At 36.2% G+C, this 16,749-nt stretch overlaps 1 protein-coding gene and 1 long non-coding RNA gene across 4 annotated transcripts; both read right to left on the bottom strand.

Moving 5' to 3' along the window:
• Positions 1–281: 281 nt before the first annotated feature.
• Positions 282–3,168, bottom strand: urahb (urate (5-hydroxyiso-) hydrolase b). Of its 2 annotated transcripts, XM_026239563.1 has the most exons (5): positions 3,097–3,168; positions 2,882–2,941; positions 2,515–2,664; positions 696–831; positions 282–603 (listed from the first exon to the last, which is right to left on the bottom strand). In XM_026239563.1, the coding sequence occupies exons 3-5, from the start codon at positions 2,652–2,654 to the stop codon at positions 514–516; spliced, it is 366 nt and encodes a 121-aa protein (XP_026095348.1). In that variant the 5' UTR covers positions 2,655–2,664; positions 2,882–2,941; positions 3,097–3,168; the 3' UTR covers positions 282–513. The 2 variants fall into 2 exon arrangements, with proteins under 2 accessions (XP_026095348.1, XP_026095349.1); XM_026239564.1 differs by lacking the exons at positions 2,882–2,941; positions 3,097–3,168 and adding an exon at positions 2,846–2,873.
• Positions 3,169–4,705: 1,537 nt separating this feature from the next.
• Positions 4,706–12,344, bottom strand: LOC113067240 (uncharacterized). 2 transcript variants are annotated; one of them, XR_003279292.1, is made up of 4 exons: positions 12,289–12,344; positions 10,102–10,294; positions 7,737–7,817; positions 4,706–4,859 (listed from the first exon to the last, which is right to left on the bottom strand). It is a non-coding gene; the product is annotated as an uncharacterized LOC113067240 (long non-coding RNA). The 2 variants fall into 2 exon arrangements; XR_003279293.1 differs by having other exon boundaries at positions 10,113–10,294.
• Positions 12,345–16,749: the final 4,405 nt, after the last annotated feature.

Raw genomic sequence — 16,749 nt, 5'->3', positions numbered from 1 at the left:
TAATCAGGTTAGAAATACAGTATTTTGTATCCTCATCCTCATTTTATCAGTCCTTTTTTTTGCTGATGAAAATGAAGTGAGGTTTTAGTTTTATAGTACATTTTGGACTTGTCTTAATGTATCACATGTATTTTAAAAGCAGCATTTTTTCATACTTTTTCAGGTCAGAAAATGTGGAAATCTGTATAAACATAAAAAAGAAAAAAAATCACATCCCTGCTTAAAGACCTGTAGTGACCTAGTCTTTAAGACTACGAGTAAATCCAAAACTTTGACAAACATACAGATATATGAATGGAATTTTATTCTGTATTCATATATATATATTTTGATCACTCTGAAGAACAATGAACAAACAGCAACATGACAACTTTCAGAAAATTGTGGTGGGGTGATCAAGTTGAAAGCGGCTGCTTGAGGTGATTTCTCGGACCCATGACAATGTGAATCTCATCTCTTTGAGAATGTCTTGACAGATGCTGAAGCCAGTGTTTCTGTGCAGTAGTCTGCTCACTAGCTCCCTCTGTAGGTGCTGAATGAGTATCTGCTGACCAGCAGCGGCACATGACAGCTCTGATCAGCATCACTCACACTGAAGACAATCTACATGAAGAAGAAATAAAGCATTCAGTCACATTTCTCTGTCATACCTAACATTCAGACTACATACATACAATCTCTCTTCTATTACAAACCTCAACATACGGGTAAAAGCTGGACAGTCCCAAACTCTCCCAGTACTGGCCCGTCTCGAAGCGGACCTTGTACATCCCCGGGGTGAAGGCATCGCTGGTTATTAGTCCTGGACAGCGTCCGTCCTCATCTGTGTTCCTGAAATCATCATGACACATTCTAGGCTGTTTAACATAACATTTTTCAATGCATTCATTTATAAACCACACACTTTTGTACCATTATTAATTGTATGACTATTCAGTGGCTGTAGTAAATAATATAATCAAAAAGAGCAATACGATTTTCAATCAGATTTTCTGAAAAAAATAAATAACAAAATCAAATAAAGTACGAATCTCTCATTGGTTGGCTAAACAGATAGTCCCGCTTTAATCAGTAGCCGCTTTACATAATCCGATCGTAATGGGACTAGAAGCACAATCAGAATAAAAATGTCACATGTAAACACGTCAATCAGATTGAATTGGTTCGATCCGACTAAAATTTCAATCGGATTGTAAAGGGTGGATAATCCCTTTTGTAATCTGAGCGGGAGGACATGTAAACATTTGATCGGATTGAAAACCGAAACTGGAAAGTACCACGCATGCGCAGTGACGTAGAAATAGCGTAAGATGTATGCCGCACGGAACGAGCATAGACAGTAAAAGAAATGGACACAGCGACCCCATTGGAACTCAATTGAGACAAATGAAGCCCAGTTTTAGCGTTTTTTAGCACTTCTGTTTCTGAGGCGCAGACTCAAACGAAGCTTGACGACGTCAGCAACCTGTCTGACAGATGTAAATCTTCTAGTAGCTGTGCGTGCAAACTGCCATCGTTAATCTTGCAGAGACGGCGAGCTTGAGCGGGGAGTTCTTTGGCGTGAGTGAGCAGGAGTAAGTATTCTGATTAATTATTTTGTATAGTATTTTAAAATGTAACGCCAGTACGCCATATTAAGTTAATTGCCTGCGAGCTTCTCCTCCTGTCTGTACGGTAATGCGACAGAGAGTCAAGTGGTTATGATGCAATCGTTAGCCTATTTTTTACAAAAACTGTTTCTATGGGGCCATAATGTAACATAGAAGGTAATGGAGCCCTTTATACATTGTCGTGTATCTTTAGAAATAAATAATGGACAAACGGAGTCTTTAAACGCCTCAGATGTAAAGTTATTCGCTGTCAAAGTGACGCCAAAATGAATGGGAGTCAATGGGATGCTAACGCAAGTGAAGTTCTGCCGACTTCAACTTCCGGTCGACTCCCTTGGGGCCTGGGAACGAGGTGTTTTCCTGGAGACTAAAGTGTCATAAATAAGTGTCCTGTCATTATAAATCTCCCCTTTCACTCAGCGTATGTGAAGTGGAACAGGGCAACGTCCCACCAGTCCTCGTTTAAGACTCTCATCAACAGACGACTCATTTTGAATGCGGGAACAGGCACTTTTACTACTTTTTTTTGTTTGTTGCTAAAGTAAAGTTAAGCAGCACAACAGTTCATGTGCTGATCGTCGCATAGAACCCGAAGTAGATAAATATAACGTGTGCTTTTTAAAACAGCAGCGGGAAACTCTGTGCAGTGTGCGCATGTCAAAAGAGTAAATCCGATCAGAAGCCTGTGACATGTAAACGCGCACATCAACCCGATCACTTTATTTACTGTTCATGTAAACACTACGTTCGGATTCGTCAATCAGAATGAATTCATTCGGATGGAAGCAAAAAGTGTCCTTGTAAATGCACCTAGTGTTACTGTTTCAGACTTGGTCGAGGTGTACAATGTTCAAAAACATCCAAAATGACCAGCTTGATCTTAAAATCATATCCGTCTACCCACCCGATGGTAATGAGGTTCCAGATGGCCGTGCGGGGGTCCAGGCGGTGCAGACTGAGGGCCATCCTAACCGCTGGGACCCCGTCCCCAGTGTTCAGCACATGTGTAGTGAAGGGACTGCTGCTTTTCACTGAAGAACCCATGGCTGTTAACCTAAAATACACAGAGAAACTCAGGTTTTAAAGAGAGGTATCCAAAAAAAAAGAGATTCTTAAAGTCAGAGATTCATTTACTAAAGGATGATTCGAAACATTACTAGTCCATTATAGAAATACAGACTCCTGTCAACATTAATATTTTGTTGAACATTAACGCTACCAGCTTCTAACTGAACTATTAAAAGATGTTTAAGAAGATATTAGTGTCTTACCTGTGATGAAGTCAGAGTGATCTGAGGATCTGTTTATATGAGGACGATCCGGACTCCTCACTGTTTGATTAGTTTCATTGAGTTAATCAGCAAAACAAACCAGCGGAAGCACACAGGGTTAATATTTAACCCAACAGCTCTTAAAAACCTTTTAGTATCACAGATCTTAAGAATATAAAGTACTGTAAAACAAAGACTACAATCTACAATCCTACCTTGAAGTCTCTTACACACAAGAAACAGGGACGAACCGCGCTGAACTGCTGTTTGAGGGCAGACGGACTTTGAACTCTAGTGACTTGTTTGATTTGGTTTTTTACACGAGAGGAAAAACATAAGGATAATAATACACTAAGGTTACTGTTAAGTCAGAATGACACAACAGGACGGGATTGAATCACTTAGAGCAATGGTTTACAGACCCAGAGACCACCATTATTATTATTATTGTTATTAAAAAACGAAATCAGTTTTCTTTGATTAAGAACATTAACTAACATCATTAGATTATGTAATGCTTTACAGATCATTAGTTATCAAGTAGTAAATAGTTAAAATGTCATTAAAAATTGAAGTTGATTTAAAACGCTGATGAGTGTACGGATAATGAGTTTTAACACTTTGATCAAAATTCTGTCATTAAAAATATAATTGGGCAAAAACAGTTTGAGCCTCTGTAGCAATACACTGGATACGCATGTATTTTTATTTCTGTTGGCGAATACATTCAGTGCAACGAACGAATGATAAAAACAAAACAGCATTCCATAATAATTGACATAATCACATCCCAGACAGCACACATACGTTGTGCCGATGTCGAGCCGACCTACAAAATTCCATCGGGACGATATCGCTCAGGAAGCGTTTGCTAATAGGCAAGATGTCTCGGCGACGTCGGCCTCTGATCGGAAATGCTCTCTGGCCGATGCTGAGACGATACATCCCGGCCGCTCTGCGTGGACGCGGTTCACCGGCGTTTTGCTCATCGTTACGGACCACCCGCGGCTACCGCAGCTGGTTTATAATAAAACAATACACACCACTCTCAAGAACAGACGCAACTTTATTAATATTTTCATTTATTTCATATTACATGTACAAATACAATAACATTTACCAGATGCTTTGATCAAAAGTGGATAATTCGGGATTATTTGTAGTCTTTTGAACATTAACCATGATTTTACTACAGCTTTTGCAGTAAAACCATAGAAAAAACAAAAGCAACCATAGTTTTACTACAATCACCATGATTTTACTACAGCTTTTGCAGTAAACCCATAGTAAAAACAAAAATAACCATTACTACAGTACTTGCATGGTTAAATGTTGTTTGAGTATAGCACCTTTTGACAATACTTATTTCAAAGTAGGTTTACAGGAAATGCATGTTTCAAGGTTACAGTTTAAAAAGCCAGAGATGACTGAGACTCACTGGGAAGACCATCTAGTTCATAATAAAAAGTCATGTGTTCAGTGCTGTCAGCATCGCATGCGAACTTTATGCCAAGAACTTTTTAAAAAGAGTTACATAAACACAAAATAAAACCAGGCAAACAATACTAATTAAGCAATTAAAATGTTGCATGATAAAAGTTCAAAAATATTTTCCGATAAAATCTTACTAAACAAGTCTCTAGTTTTGTATTCAGTTAACATTAACATTATCTTTCAACATTTTTAAAGTGATGCTTACAAATAAAAGGGGACATGTAGGTCCACATAACTCAGAGAGTAAATATTGTTCATTTACAGATATAAGAGACGTTACAATAAAGCAGTTTGAAAATCATCAAATTTACCCTTATAGGCAAAATAAGGATAATATTTGTTTTGTGTGTCCAATGTTTTGTGTGTTCATGTACAGTTGTCGTCTGTAGTCTTTGTGAGCGTTGGTGTCATCTGAAGTCTTCACAAGTAAGTTTGGATTCAGTCTGGAGCTGGTGTAATCTCTAGAAACCTTGGGATGGCCATCCTGAGATAAAAACAGGAAATAAAAAGGAGAAAGTTTAGAATAGATGCTGCTGTTCATATTATTTCAGACAAAATATTATTTATTTAATCACATATAACTGGAGTGCATGGTTATTAGATGTGTTGTGTGAATACTAAACTATGTATTTTAATTTAATTTAAACAACAAAAAAAAAAGTGTGTCCGAGCCCCAAATATTATTTGGAAGGCTATTTTCAAAGTAAAATACCAATAGGTTTTGTTTCCTTTAGTGGACTTTGATAAATTCTTGGTGTTAGAATTTAGTGACCTCACTACAGGCCATGCACCATAGATGCTGCTGCCTCAATTTGAGCTTATTTTGCTATATATATATCTATATATATTAGTGCTGTCAATCGATTAAAAAAAATTAACTAATTAATCGCACAATTTTTTAAAATTAATCGCGATTAATCGCGATTAATCGCAATTAAAAGACTGAAACTTTTTGCATATGTAAATGTAAAATGTAAATAATTAATGTAAACTCAAGACAAAGAAACTATTTAAATTCAAAATATGATTGTTTATTGAAATTTTTGTTTAACTTGTAACACAGATTTTCTCATGTAAATAACATACCTGCAATAAACCATCAATATCCTCCAAATTTACTGTTGGCTTGAAAGCCATATTTATTACAGAAATAAAAACACAGGCATGTAAGTACCATTTGAATTTCAAAACAATCAATGTCAATAAAAAACAAAAATGATTTCCATGTTGAATTCTAAGTGGACTGCAAAAAAATTCCAAAGTATAGTCATTGCCAGTGCTTTAAGTGGGCCTGTATGCACAGGTACTCAGTACCGCCACTTCCAAATATAGCTCTTGAGCGTACTGCCACCTCTCCGTGCGCCCAGAACGTGCTTGTAGTGTACCAGTACGCTCATTTGGACATCTGTTTTAATAGAGGTTTTAATCTTTTACCTGCACTGCCGATTTTCAGAGCGCCCTTCACAATGCAAGCTTCCTAATTCATCCCACCCAGAGCAGAAACTACATTACCCATTCACCCTTAAGTTATACAAGTGAATAGCGCATGTGTCGCTTTTCCCACTGTTAAGTGTCAACAACTCAACGTGGCCGGAGAAGGTGTGTGAAACTCGTTATGCGTGTACACCACACTCGGTTCGGTTAAAAATCAAATACAGTTAACAACAACATTTAATATGTTTTCTTGGCTTCAGACTCTGAATACTGCAAGAACAAGACCAGAATCAGATGATTCGCTGACTGATATCTCACCAAATTCGAACCCTATCACTGCAGGTCAGACTCAAGCTAATGAAGTAATGCAGCTCTTTCAGGAAGGGTGATCAGACGTCCCGAAAAATTCGGGACAGTCCCGAAATCTAAACTTTGAAGAGAGAGAGCGCAAGTTGCTGCAGCTGAGGAGGACAGTGATGCACGCGCACAGGAGGGATTGACAGTTCGCGGCACTGTGTACAAAAAATACTCCGCTACACAATTATTTCGTTTTTTTCGTTTAAGCTTATTAACGTTAGCGTTACAGAAAGGTCTGATTTACGCACTGTTACAGTCATTGTTTTTTTTTTTTTAAACAATGACATTTGAGTTCATGATTTTAATGTTGCTGTTTCTTGTGGCAGACTAAATGAAGAGTAATGTTTCTTGTGGCAGACTGAAGAGTAATCCGGCAGAGTTTTATACTGAAACTTTCCGTCTAAAAGTCCTTCCTTGGTCTTATCCATATTTCTTTGCACGTTGAACACACATAGGCCACAACCAGAAATAAAAGAAACTGCAACCGCGTTAATTGCGTTATTTTTTTTTAACGCGTTAAATATTTCAAATTAATCGAATGCGTTAACGCGCTAATTTTGACAGCACTAATATATATATATATCTATATATATATATATATATATATATATAGATATATATATATATAGATATATATATATAGATATATATACATATATATCTGATTTAATCACAAGTAGGTTTAATAAACGCACATCCACTTCCAATTGACCAATCAATAAATAAAAATCGTCACACTGCCACTAATGCTCTCAAAAATCAGTTTACTGATGAAGTGTTTCACGTGATCCCTGTAAATGTAATATTTGTGGAACAGGCATCTCTTTACAATGGAATATACATTTCAGTAGGTGGAACATTATATTTGTAATTTATGCTACCGTTAAAAGTTTGGGGTCAGTACGATTTTCTTTTTACGTCTTTGAGAAAAGTCTCTTCTGCTCAACAAGGCTGCCTTTATTTGATCAAAAGCAAGTAAAAAAACTGTAATATTGTGAAATATTACAATTTAACAACAGTTTTCTACGTGAATATATTGTGAAATGTAATTTATTTCAGTGATCTAAGCTAATTTTTATTACTCCAGTCTTCAGTGTCACATGATCCTTCAGAAATCATTCTGATTTGCTGCTCAATAAACTTTTTCAATTATTATCACTGTCTTATCAATTATCAAAAGTTAAAACAGACATTTCTGTTTCAAACACTGTACTGTTTTAAAACTTTATTCATCAAAGAATCCTGAAAAAATGAAGGAACACAGCGGTTTTCAACACTGATAATAGTCAGAAATGTTTCTTCAGAAGCAAATCAGAATATAAGAATGATTTCTGAAGATCATGTGACACTGAAGACAGGAGTAATGATGCTGAAAATACAGCTTTACCATCACAGGAATAAATGACTTCTCTAAATATATTCAAATAGAAAACTATTATTTTAAATTGTAGTGAACTGTTTTCATTTCATATATTAAACTGTGGTTGCCATAAAAGACTTTCAAAAACACAAAAAAACCATACCTTCCCAAACTTATGATACAGTTGTGTATGTTCAAGATTGTAATTACTGGTCCTGCAGTTTATAGCATCTTGGAGATGTTGTCTGACAGCAGCGGTGGGCCGTCAGGGTGAGCAGGGCTCTGCTGGCCCTATAAAAAACAAAATTGTGTGAAAAAAGCTTTTAAAGACTATTTAGTTATCATTTACATTTGTGTAATGTTCACAAATTGCTTGTGATTAGTTTAGTTGAGGTTGACCTGGAATATCCTACATTAAAAAAGTCTATGGCCAGCACTACCCTTTTGATGAAAGAAGTCACATCTGATTTGTCACGAGCATTAATGACAGAATCATCAGCCAATCAAAATTTTGACATTCAATGACAGCACACCCTCTGGGTCTAGAGACGTGCCCAGTGCTACCCCAGCGTTAGACTGCCCTTTTAGTCAGTGATTTCCAAAGTACGAAAGTGAAATTAAATGAAAAGAAAATACAGCCTACAGACCTGGTTGCCAATCTACTAAAATGCTTTTTTAAGGTGCTATTTTGCAGACAAAAAGAGAATAACTGAGAAATGAAGATCTACAACTGAGAAAGGAAGACCTACACCTAAACTGAAGGCCAGCAACATTTGTATGCACCATTTCAAAGATTGCAACTACGAGTGCTATGAGTGGCTAACAGTTAACACCAAGCACAAGTTATTTTGTTGGCCGTGATTACTTTTTAATATGAGTCAAGGGACATGAAAAGAGTTCTTTATTATTTGATGAGTATTGTATCATGCACATTGTTATAACAGAGGTCGACCGATTCATTGGTTTTGCTGGTTAATCGGCACCGATAGTTGATTTGTAGAACTATCGGTTATCTGCAAAATCCATGGAGATATTTTTCCGTGTTGCGTTTGTTTTGCCATGTGACACTGTGCGCTGCACAGAGTGGGAAACTTCAGACGCGAGTTTAAATGCAGCCGCTCACATAGTTTTCTATTAAATAACATTATATTAATCTCAAATCATTGTAAATTTACATAATGACTTCACCCTAGGCTATAAATTATGTATTGTGCATTTTACAGCAAAACGTTGGTCTTTCTGTGGCTCTAATACAGTCTGTATGCTTCATATAGAAAGCTGTAATACAAATTGCGCGTTTTCTTTCCGTTTGCTCTTTTTTTTTTTAACACTGAACTTTAAACACATATGCCACATAGTTAATTCCTGAAGCAAACTTATGTCCGTTTGGTGATTAAATAAACAGTTTTAGACCGCTGCTTGAATTGAATGTGACGCATCCGGTGTGTGTGATAACTGTGACTTCTCAAAGACGCTGCACATGATTAGATAATCATGCACTGTTCTAAAATAGCAGCAAATAAAATGTGATGCGTTCGGTGTGTAGGGTTGGGTATCGTTTGAATTTTATCGATTCCAATTCCGATTCTGCTTATCGATTCCTAGTTTCGATTCCAATAAGAAAAAAAATCCAATATAAAAAATTAAGTCAAACATTTAGATGTCAAACATGTTTCTGTCTTTTTACAAAGCATTCTGTTACAGCTGAATAACATGAGCAAAAATCAGCAGCTTACAAAACACTGCAAGAGGAATTTTGCCTGTGCTTAAAAAAAAAAAAAAATACCATAGCAAAAACGATTAATTAATAAAAATATTAAAGTGTTAAAGACAAGTAACCAGTCAGTAGTAAGATATGAACAAACAAAATCAATTAGCAATATCCTAAATACAACTAAACAAAATTTCAGGTACAGAAACTGTAATTAAAAGTTTAAAAACACTGCATAGTTTTCTTTTTATAAATAAAATAAAGATTAATCAATTAAAGTTATTAAATATATTCAGTCGAGATCAGTGAATGATTTTCTTTTGTTTCTTTTGTTCTTTGATTAACATTAATGACAGACGCATTTATTAGGCTGTTGTCTCTTTAAACAAAAATACTGTACGTGTGTGTTTTCTTTCTCATCTGTTTACATTCATGTAAGACAAAAAAGTTTGTGTTTATGATGATACACTGATGTAGTTTTCTGTATATTGGTCGACAAATATGAAAGAAGTCAGTTTCAGATCGGAACAACCTTTTCTACAGTTGAAATACATGGAATGGTCCGAGAATGGACACAAACCAGGGAACCCGCAGCGCGACCGCTGCTCTCGTTCAGTATCCATTTTGTTCAGTATTCATTTTAAAAACTATTGGTTTATAAATCGGTATCGGCCAGTGTGGTCCAAACTAGCTATCAGTATTGGAAAAATCCACTATCGGTTGATCTCTAGTTGATAATACTGTGGTGCTGTGTGGATGTCCAGAAAAAAAAAAGACCAAATCAATACCGGTGGCTACTGGTGATACATTGAGGTCTAATGAAGCGAAATGATCGGTATTTAGGAGAAAATGAACACTACTTACAACAGTATTACCTTTAATCCATAGCCTGGGCAACCAGCTGTCAGCACGTTCACAACTGTCTATAGAAACTGTCTATAGAACGTGACTTCTCTGTCGCATGACAACAGATGCACGGGCGAGATACTGGAGCTGATGACGCTGTTTCCGGCGCAGCATCGTGATGTCTATCAGCCATCGGCTAATAGACCCTACCCTAACCAGGATGACATAATTAAACAATTGTACACAACTGTTGTACACAGTTTATATAATTTATTAGCTAAACAAATGCACAGCTTCCACCAATAAAAAAAAAAAGTTAAAGCAAGAGTACAGCACCAACTACTGTTACCCGGATGAGCCTGTGTTATTACATTTTACAGGTTTTTATCCAGGGATAACATGCATCGGAATGTCGCAACTGACCAATCAGAATCAAGTACCCACAGAGCCATGTAATAAAAGTAATTAGCTAATGGTAAACTAATCATTTACAAAACATGACTATGTGTTCATAGTTTTCATAGATTAATAAGTGATGTTAATATTTTTATCTATGTTCTGTAGATTAAGTTATAAATAACTTACAAAGCTTTCTGCACCCACAATCTAAAGTGTAAACTACTCATCAGTTGTAAATGTAAACTTTCCGGTAACAGGTTGGTTGATTTTGTGTGTGTGTGTGTTGGTGTGTGTGTATATATATATATATATATATATATATATATATATATATATATATATATATATATATAATATATACACATATATACATATATATATACATACATACGCACACACAACTGAAAACCACAAAGTTTGTAAAACATTTACAACTGATGAGTAGTTTACACCTTAGATTGGGGGGTGCAGAAAGCTTTGTAAATGATTTATACTGTTTATTGAGATAATAGTACAATGTTGACATTTCAATGATTTATAAGTGATTCATAATATATTAACTAGTAACTATTAAAAATTAAGGATCTGTTTGATTTTTTTTTTGTGATTTTATTTTTTTTAAGATTGCTTATGAAAGATGTGTAAATCATATCATATTACTTAATCATTAGTGAATGTATATTCATGTCACTTGTAAATTATTTATAACTTAATCTACAGAACATAGATAAAAATATTAACATCATTTATTTCTATGAACACGGTCATGTTTTGTAAATAATTAGTTAATCATAATCTAATTACTTGTAAATGACTTTTAAAATGAATTTACAAAAAGTACACAAATTATTAGTATATCACTTATTAGGCGCTTATGAATGTTTTGTAAATGATTAGTTCATCATTAACTACTCACTTAAAAGTGACTTACAACTGAACTTTATTATAAATTGTTACCAAAAAGTCACCCACACCTTGGAAGACCTGAGGGAAAGTAAATTAACAGCAAATTTTCATTTTGGGGTGAACTATCCCTTTAACCCACACTAATCTAGCCTACTGCTGAAGTTGTTGATCAGCCCCGTCATTGTTGTTGAGAGCAGGTGTGGGGCATAATATGTGCATTAAGGGGCGGTCACACTGCACTTTTCATTCCACTGACTTCCATTCATATGCATGCGAATGCGTCAGACCGGAAACCCAGTCTTATACGAAAATTTTCGCATTTCGCTGTGTTCGAAAGTTCAAGTTTGGTGAACTTTGACCTGCGAATTCGCATCACGTGAAGTCGTGGGACCAGTAGATGATCGATACGTCACTGCGTGACCTCTCTGTACAGAAATTAAAAAATGAAGTGCTAATTTTAGCCGTAGCGCAGCATCATATTTTATATAATACATATTTAAAAGATAATTAAAAAAGAAGCTGCATGGTTCGCAGTGTCAATGGAAACAGGAACAGATGGCACATTTGAATGAGGACACGTTCTATATTTTTTTTATTGTTTAGTGTGTATATTTATAGAGAGAGAGAGAGACAGAGTGCAATATAATAAGACGCTTTCAACGCCATCGCCAAAGACACAGTAAAAGCACAGATTAACCCATGTTGTGATAAGGGGAAACCGTTATATCTTGCTCCCGCCCATATTCGCAGCGGCGTCCGAAATAATTTTGCACGTTCAAAGGCTAGTGTGACCGCACCTTTACACATACGGCTGCGTTAGCTGTAACAGATGTGTAAGATGTGTACAGGTATCTAACAGTTGTTTACTGAAGGCCCTGACTGAAACCTCACGGTACTCACTGTCTGACAGCAGGTTCACTCAGACTCTGCTCATCATCACTGAAGAATCCAGGAACAAAACAAGCAATCTGACACAGAGTCAACAATATTTACTCTGCAGTTCCAGGTTCATTAGAAGGAAACAAGCTAGAGTAGAGGTGAAATGGAGATAAAAGACAGAATAATATGTAACAATTATAATAACATGTAATATACATATTCTACTACTAAAAATATAATCTTAAAATAACACAATCTATATTTTTAGTTTTAGGTTGAGTGTGACTTACGTTATGATGTCAGGGACTTCTTAAAATTGGTGAAATGTATTCTGAAAAAGGCATATTCATGTTTTTCATGAGCTTCTTCAGGTCACCTGTATTTCTAAGTCAGAATCTCCCTTCAGAAATGTTGAAATCTTGGAGCTTCACTTCTGTTCTGTAGAGTTTCTTTCTGTCCTCCTGAAATCATAGTACAATTTGTATTAATATCTGTTTATCATGAAATATCAAAACTCATGTGAACATGATTTCAACCGATTACACTCTCACTGTAAGTGACGTCATCGATTCAGTAAATCAGCCTTTTCCAATAACATACTGACAAATCACCAGCAAAACATTCAAAGTGCCATCAAAATATCTCATACACACACGAAGATTTGATTAAAAGCCCAGAGTTTCATCAACAAGAGCTCAATCTATATAGTTAGCCTACCTGAAAACTGCTAAGATGCTAACGGACTTTTTCGAAGAAACTAAACCGTTTGTATAAAATATATTTAATTGAAACATGTCAATAACAAGCAAGAAACGTGTCAGGAACATTTGTATGTAATATTTGTGTGATTTTAGCGACTAAACTTACCCAAAACAGTGTAAACTGCAGCGAGAGACGGAGATTACTGCTTGCCAGTAACGGTTTTTGTGTTGATGCCCCGTTTCCATGGCAACTCTGCTCCCCGCTCGCGCAGGACTCAACGCGCACACAGCATTTACACAAACAAACATCTAGAGATAAAACATTAAATTTATAAAGTACAGTCTCATTCAATAATCATTCAATAATTAATTTAAAAATCATTTTGTTTTAATCATCAACAAGAGCTCAATCTATATAGTTAGCCTACCTAAAAACTGCTAAAATGATAACGGACTTTTCCGAAGACACTAAACCGTTTCTATAAAATAAATTTAATTGAAACATGTCAATAACAAGCAAGAAACGTGTCAGGAACATTTGAATATAATATTTGTGTGATTTTAGCGACTAAACTTACCCAAAACAGTGTAAACCGCAGCAAGAGACGGAGATTACTGCTTGCCAGTAACGGTTTTTGTGTTGACGCCCCGTTTCCATGGCAACTCTGCTCCCATCTCGCGCAGGACTCAACGCACACACAGCATTTACACAAACATCTAGAGTTAAAGCATTACATTTATAATGTACAGTCTCATTAAATAATAAATTTAAAAATCATTTTGTAGTTCAGAAGCAACAGCAACAATAGCTCACCATATTATTTCACCGGATTATTTCTGAAAGCCTGTAAAAGAGTGAAAAACATGGTGGAAAAGCAGTCAGGACTTCTCTTTAATAACCCGCTTTTACATTTTCCCTCCGAGAAACTTCTGAAAACGCATTAAGGCGTTAACATTAATGTTAAAAAAAATCAAAAAGTTAACGGTAACATTATTTGAAAATGAGCCAGACTCTTCAGCTGCCCATAGACTGTATAAAACACACCGTGTGCCTTACTAGTACTTTTTCAGTGTCACAGAATTAACAAAGTAGTATTTTTTGTCTAATTGAGCTGAAGTGAAATCGTAACGTTACCTCAGAGCCACAGATGTCGCTGGGATTATCCTCTTCTCTCTCTCTGGGTGGCTAAAAGAGACGAATACTGGGCACGCGCACACAGAGAAGCGCGGCATCGGCCCGCGGTCGTGAACCAACTCAGGGCCGACGATTGATGAGCTGGAGAACAGAGCACTGACCAAATTATATCGGCCTCCGCCAGGCCGATGTTTTATAGATGTTTTAGGTATAGAGGCCGACGTTTCAATATTGGGCCGACGTCGGCCAGACGTACATGTGCTGTCTGGGATGAATATATAACAACAAAAAAACACAAGCATGCAGCAGAAAACCACTTAACTATTTTATGCCTTATTGAAAAAAAACTTGGACTTTACTAAATTAAAAACAACAACAAAACCAGTAAATCTAGTCTTAACACTAAACTGGCCAGAGCTGTTAATGAGGAGATATTTACATAAACTATGTCTAGTTGGTGACAGAGGTAGATGGTGTTAATTCACAAATTATGAATTACTGTATGAATAATTATTATAAGTTTTGTGAGTTTTGTTGACATTTGGGTTCACATAAGAGTTTATGTACATTTCAGTTTAAATCTTAAGTCTCAGATATGACTCATAAATATACACAATTTAGCTTTTTTAATATATATATCAGGGTCTATCAGTTGAGCATCAGCAATTTAATAACCCCATATCAGTTGACAAATGTTGTGTAGAACCATAAAATGATTAATTTATTATAGTTTGTGTATGTGTGTGTGTGTGTGTGGTATCCTTTAATGTTATCCTGATCTCAGTCTTATCTGTATTGACCGAAATAATGAAAAAACAGCTCGTGGTCAATCAAATAACTCCTGAAATCATCATCAGCAGCAGCGTTTGACGACGCACAGTTCTGTTTGTTCTGGTCTGTTTAGACAGCTGCTCCACACCTGGATTCAAACTGGATTGATGTTCAGTTCACATGAAGAAACATGAACGGATCTGGAGATATTGTTTCTCTGCCTGGTGCTCTTCTTTAAACCGAGATCCTGTGACTTTGCCAAAAAAACTTGGTATCTGAACTCTGAAATGGAGAGAGAGCACCAGAACATTTAGGGGCGAGGGAACAGTTCAGTGGTTTATTAAATAAAACAAAAACAAGCAAGAGAAGTTACAGGTTCCAGCTTACCTGAAACCTGCGTTTACATGTAGAGCAAATCTGATTCATAGGAATTAACCTAGAAACGGATGAATAAATAAGAATTAAACAGAGGACTCTCAAACATCAAATATTTACTTTTTTATAGCATTATACAATTTTTGTATATCCTGAAATATTGTTTCAAGATGTTTTAGTTCAAAATACAAGTTTGGTGTTTAAGCTTGTTTTAAAATCCATCACAATAACAGAAATGTACCATGGTAAATACAGTTCACACTAAAACCATAATTACGGTTTATATTGTTACTTTGTGAGTCTCAATAAACACGTCAAGAAACCGTCTTTTCATTTTTTTTATCATAAGAATTATATTTTTCCTATTAAATAGAAAAGAAAGTACAAAAAGTTTTATTTCTTTACTGTCATACATTAAATCAGAGTGAACTTTTTCTGTTTTAGATCAATAAATATTAACATTTTTTGCATTTGTTAAATGACAGAATGGAGCGAGGGAGAACTTTTATGTATTTATCACTTTCATCAAAAACAGATGTATACGTACACTTCCTTAGTATTTGGGAGAATTGCCCCGAAACTGTTTCACTTGGGCCAAATATTTTGGGTATCCTTCCACAAGCTTTCTACAATAGTTTGCTGGGATTTCGGCCCACTCCTCTTGACAGAACAGGTGTAACTGGGTCAGGTTTGTAGGCCTTCTTGCCCACACTCACCTTTTCAGTGCCGCCCACACAATATCTATGGGATTGAGATCAGGGCTTTGTGATGGCCACTTCAATACCTTGACTTTGTTGTCCTCAAGCCACTTTGTAACATATTTGGAGCTCTGCTTGGGGTCACTGTCCTTATCTAAGACCCATTTGTGCCCAAGCTTTAACTTCCTAGCTGATGTCTTCAGATGTTGATTCAATATATCCACAAAATTTTCTTTTCTCATGATGCCATCCATTTTGTGAAGTGCACCAGTCCCTTCTGCAGCAAAGCAGCCCCACAGCATTATACTACAGCCCCATACTTCACGGTTGGGATGCTGTTCTGAGGCTTCAAAGCTTTCAAAGCCTTTTCCTCCAAATATACCGTTTATCATTATGGCCGAACAGTTCAATTCTTGTTTCATCAGACCACAGGACATGTCTCCAGAAATGAAGATTTTGTCCCCATGTGCAGTTGCAAATTATGTTTGTTTTGAAGTAATGGTTTTCTCCTCCCAGAGTAACCTTTCAGCTCATGGTGGTCCAGGACTCGTTTTACTGTGGATAATGACACAGTCTTACCAGTTTAAGCTATCATCTTCACAAGGTCTTTTGCTGTTGTCCTGGGGTTGATTCGCACAGTTCGCACCAAAAAACGTTCCTCTCTGGGACTCAGAATCCGTCTCCTTCCTGAGCGGTATGATGGTTGTACATTCCCATGTTTTTTATACTTGCGTATTATTGTCTGAACAGATGAACGTGGGACCTTCAGGCATCTGGAAATTGCACCTAAGGATGAGCCACA

Source organism: Carassius auratus, chromosome 50, assembly GCF_003368295.1.
Source record: "Carassius auratus strain Wakin chromosome 50, ASM336829v1, whole genome shotgun sequence".
Lineage (NCBI taxonomy): Eukaryota > Metazoa > Chordata > Actinopteri > Cypriniformes > Cyprinidae > Carassius > Carassius auratus.
The sequence above is the reverse complement of the archived record's forward strand: the minus strand, read 5'-3'. Positions and strand labels throughout refer to the sequence as shown.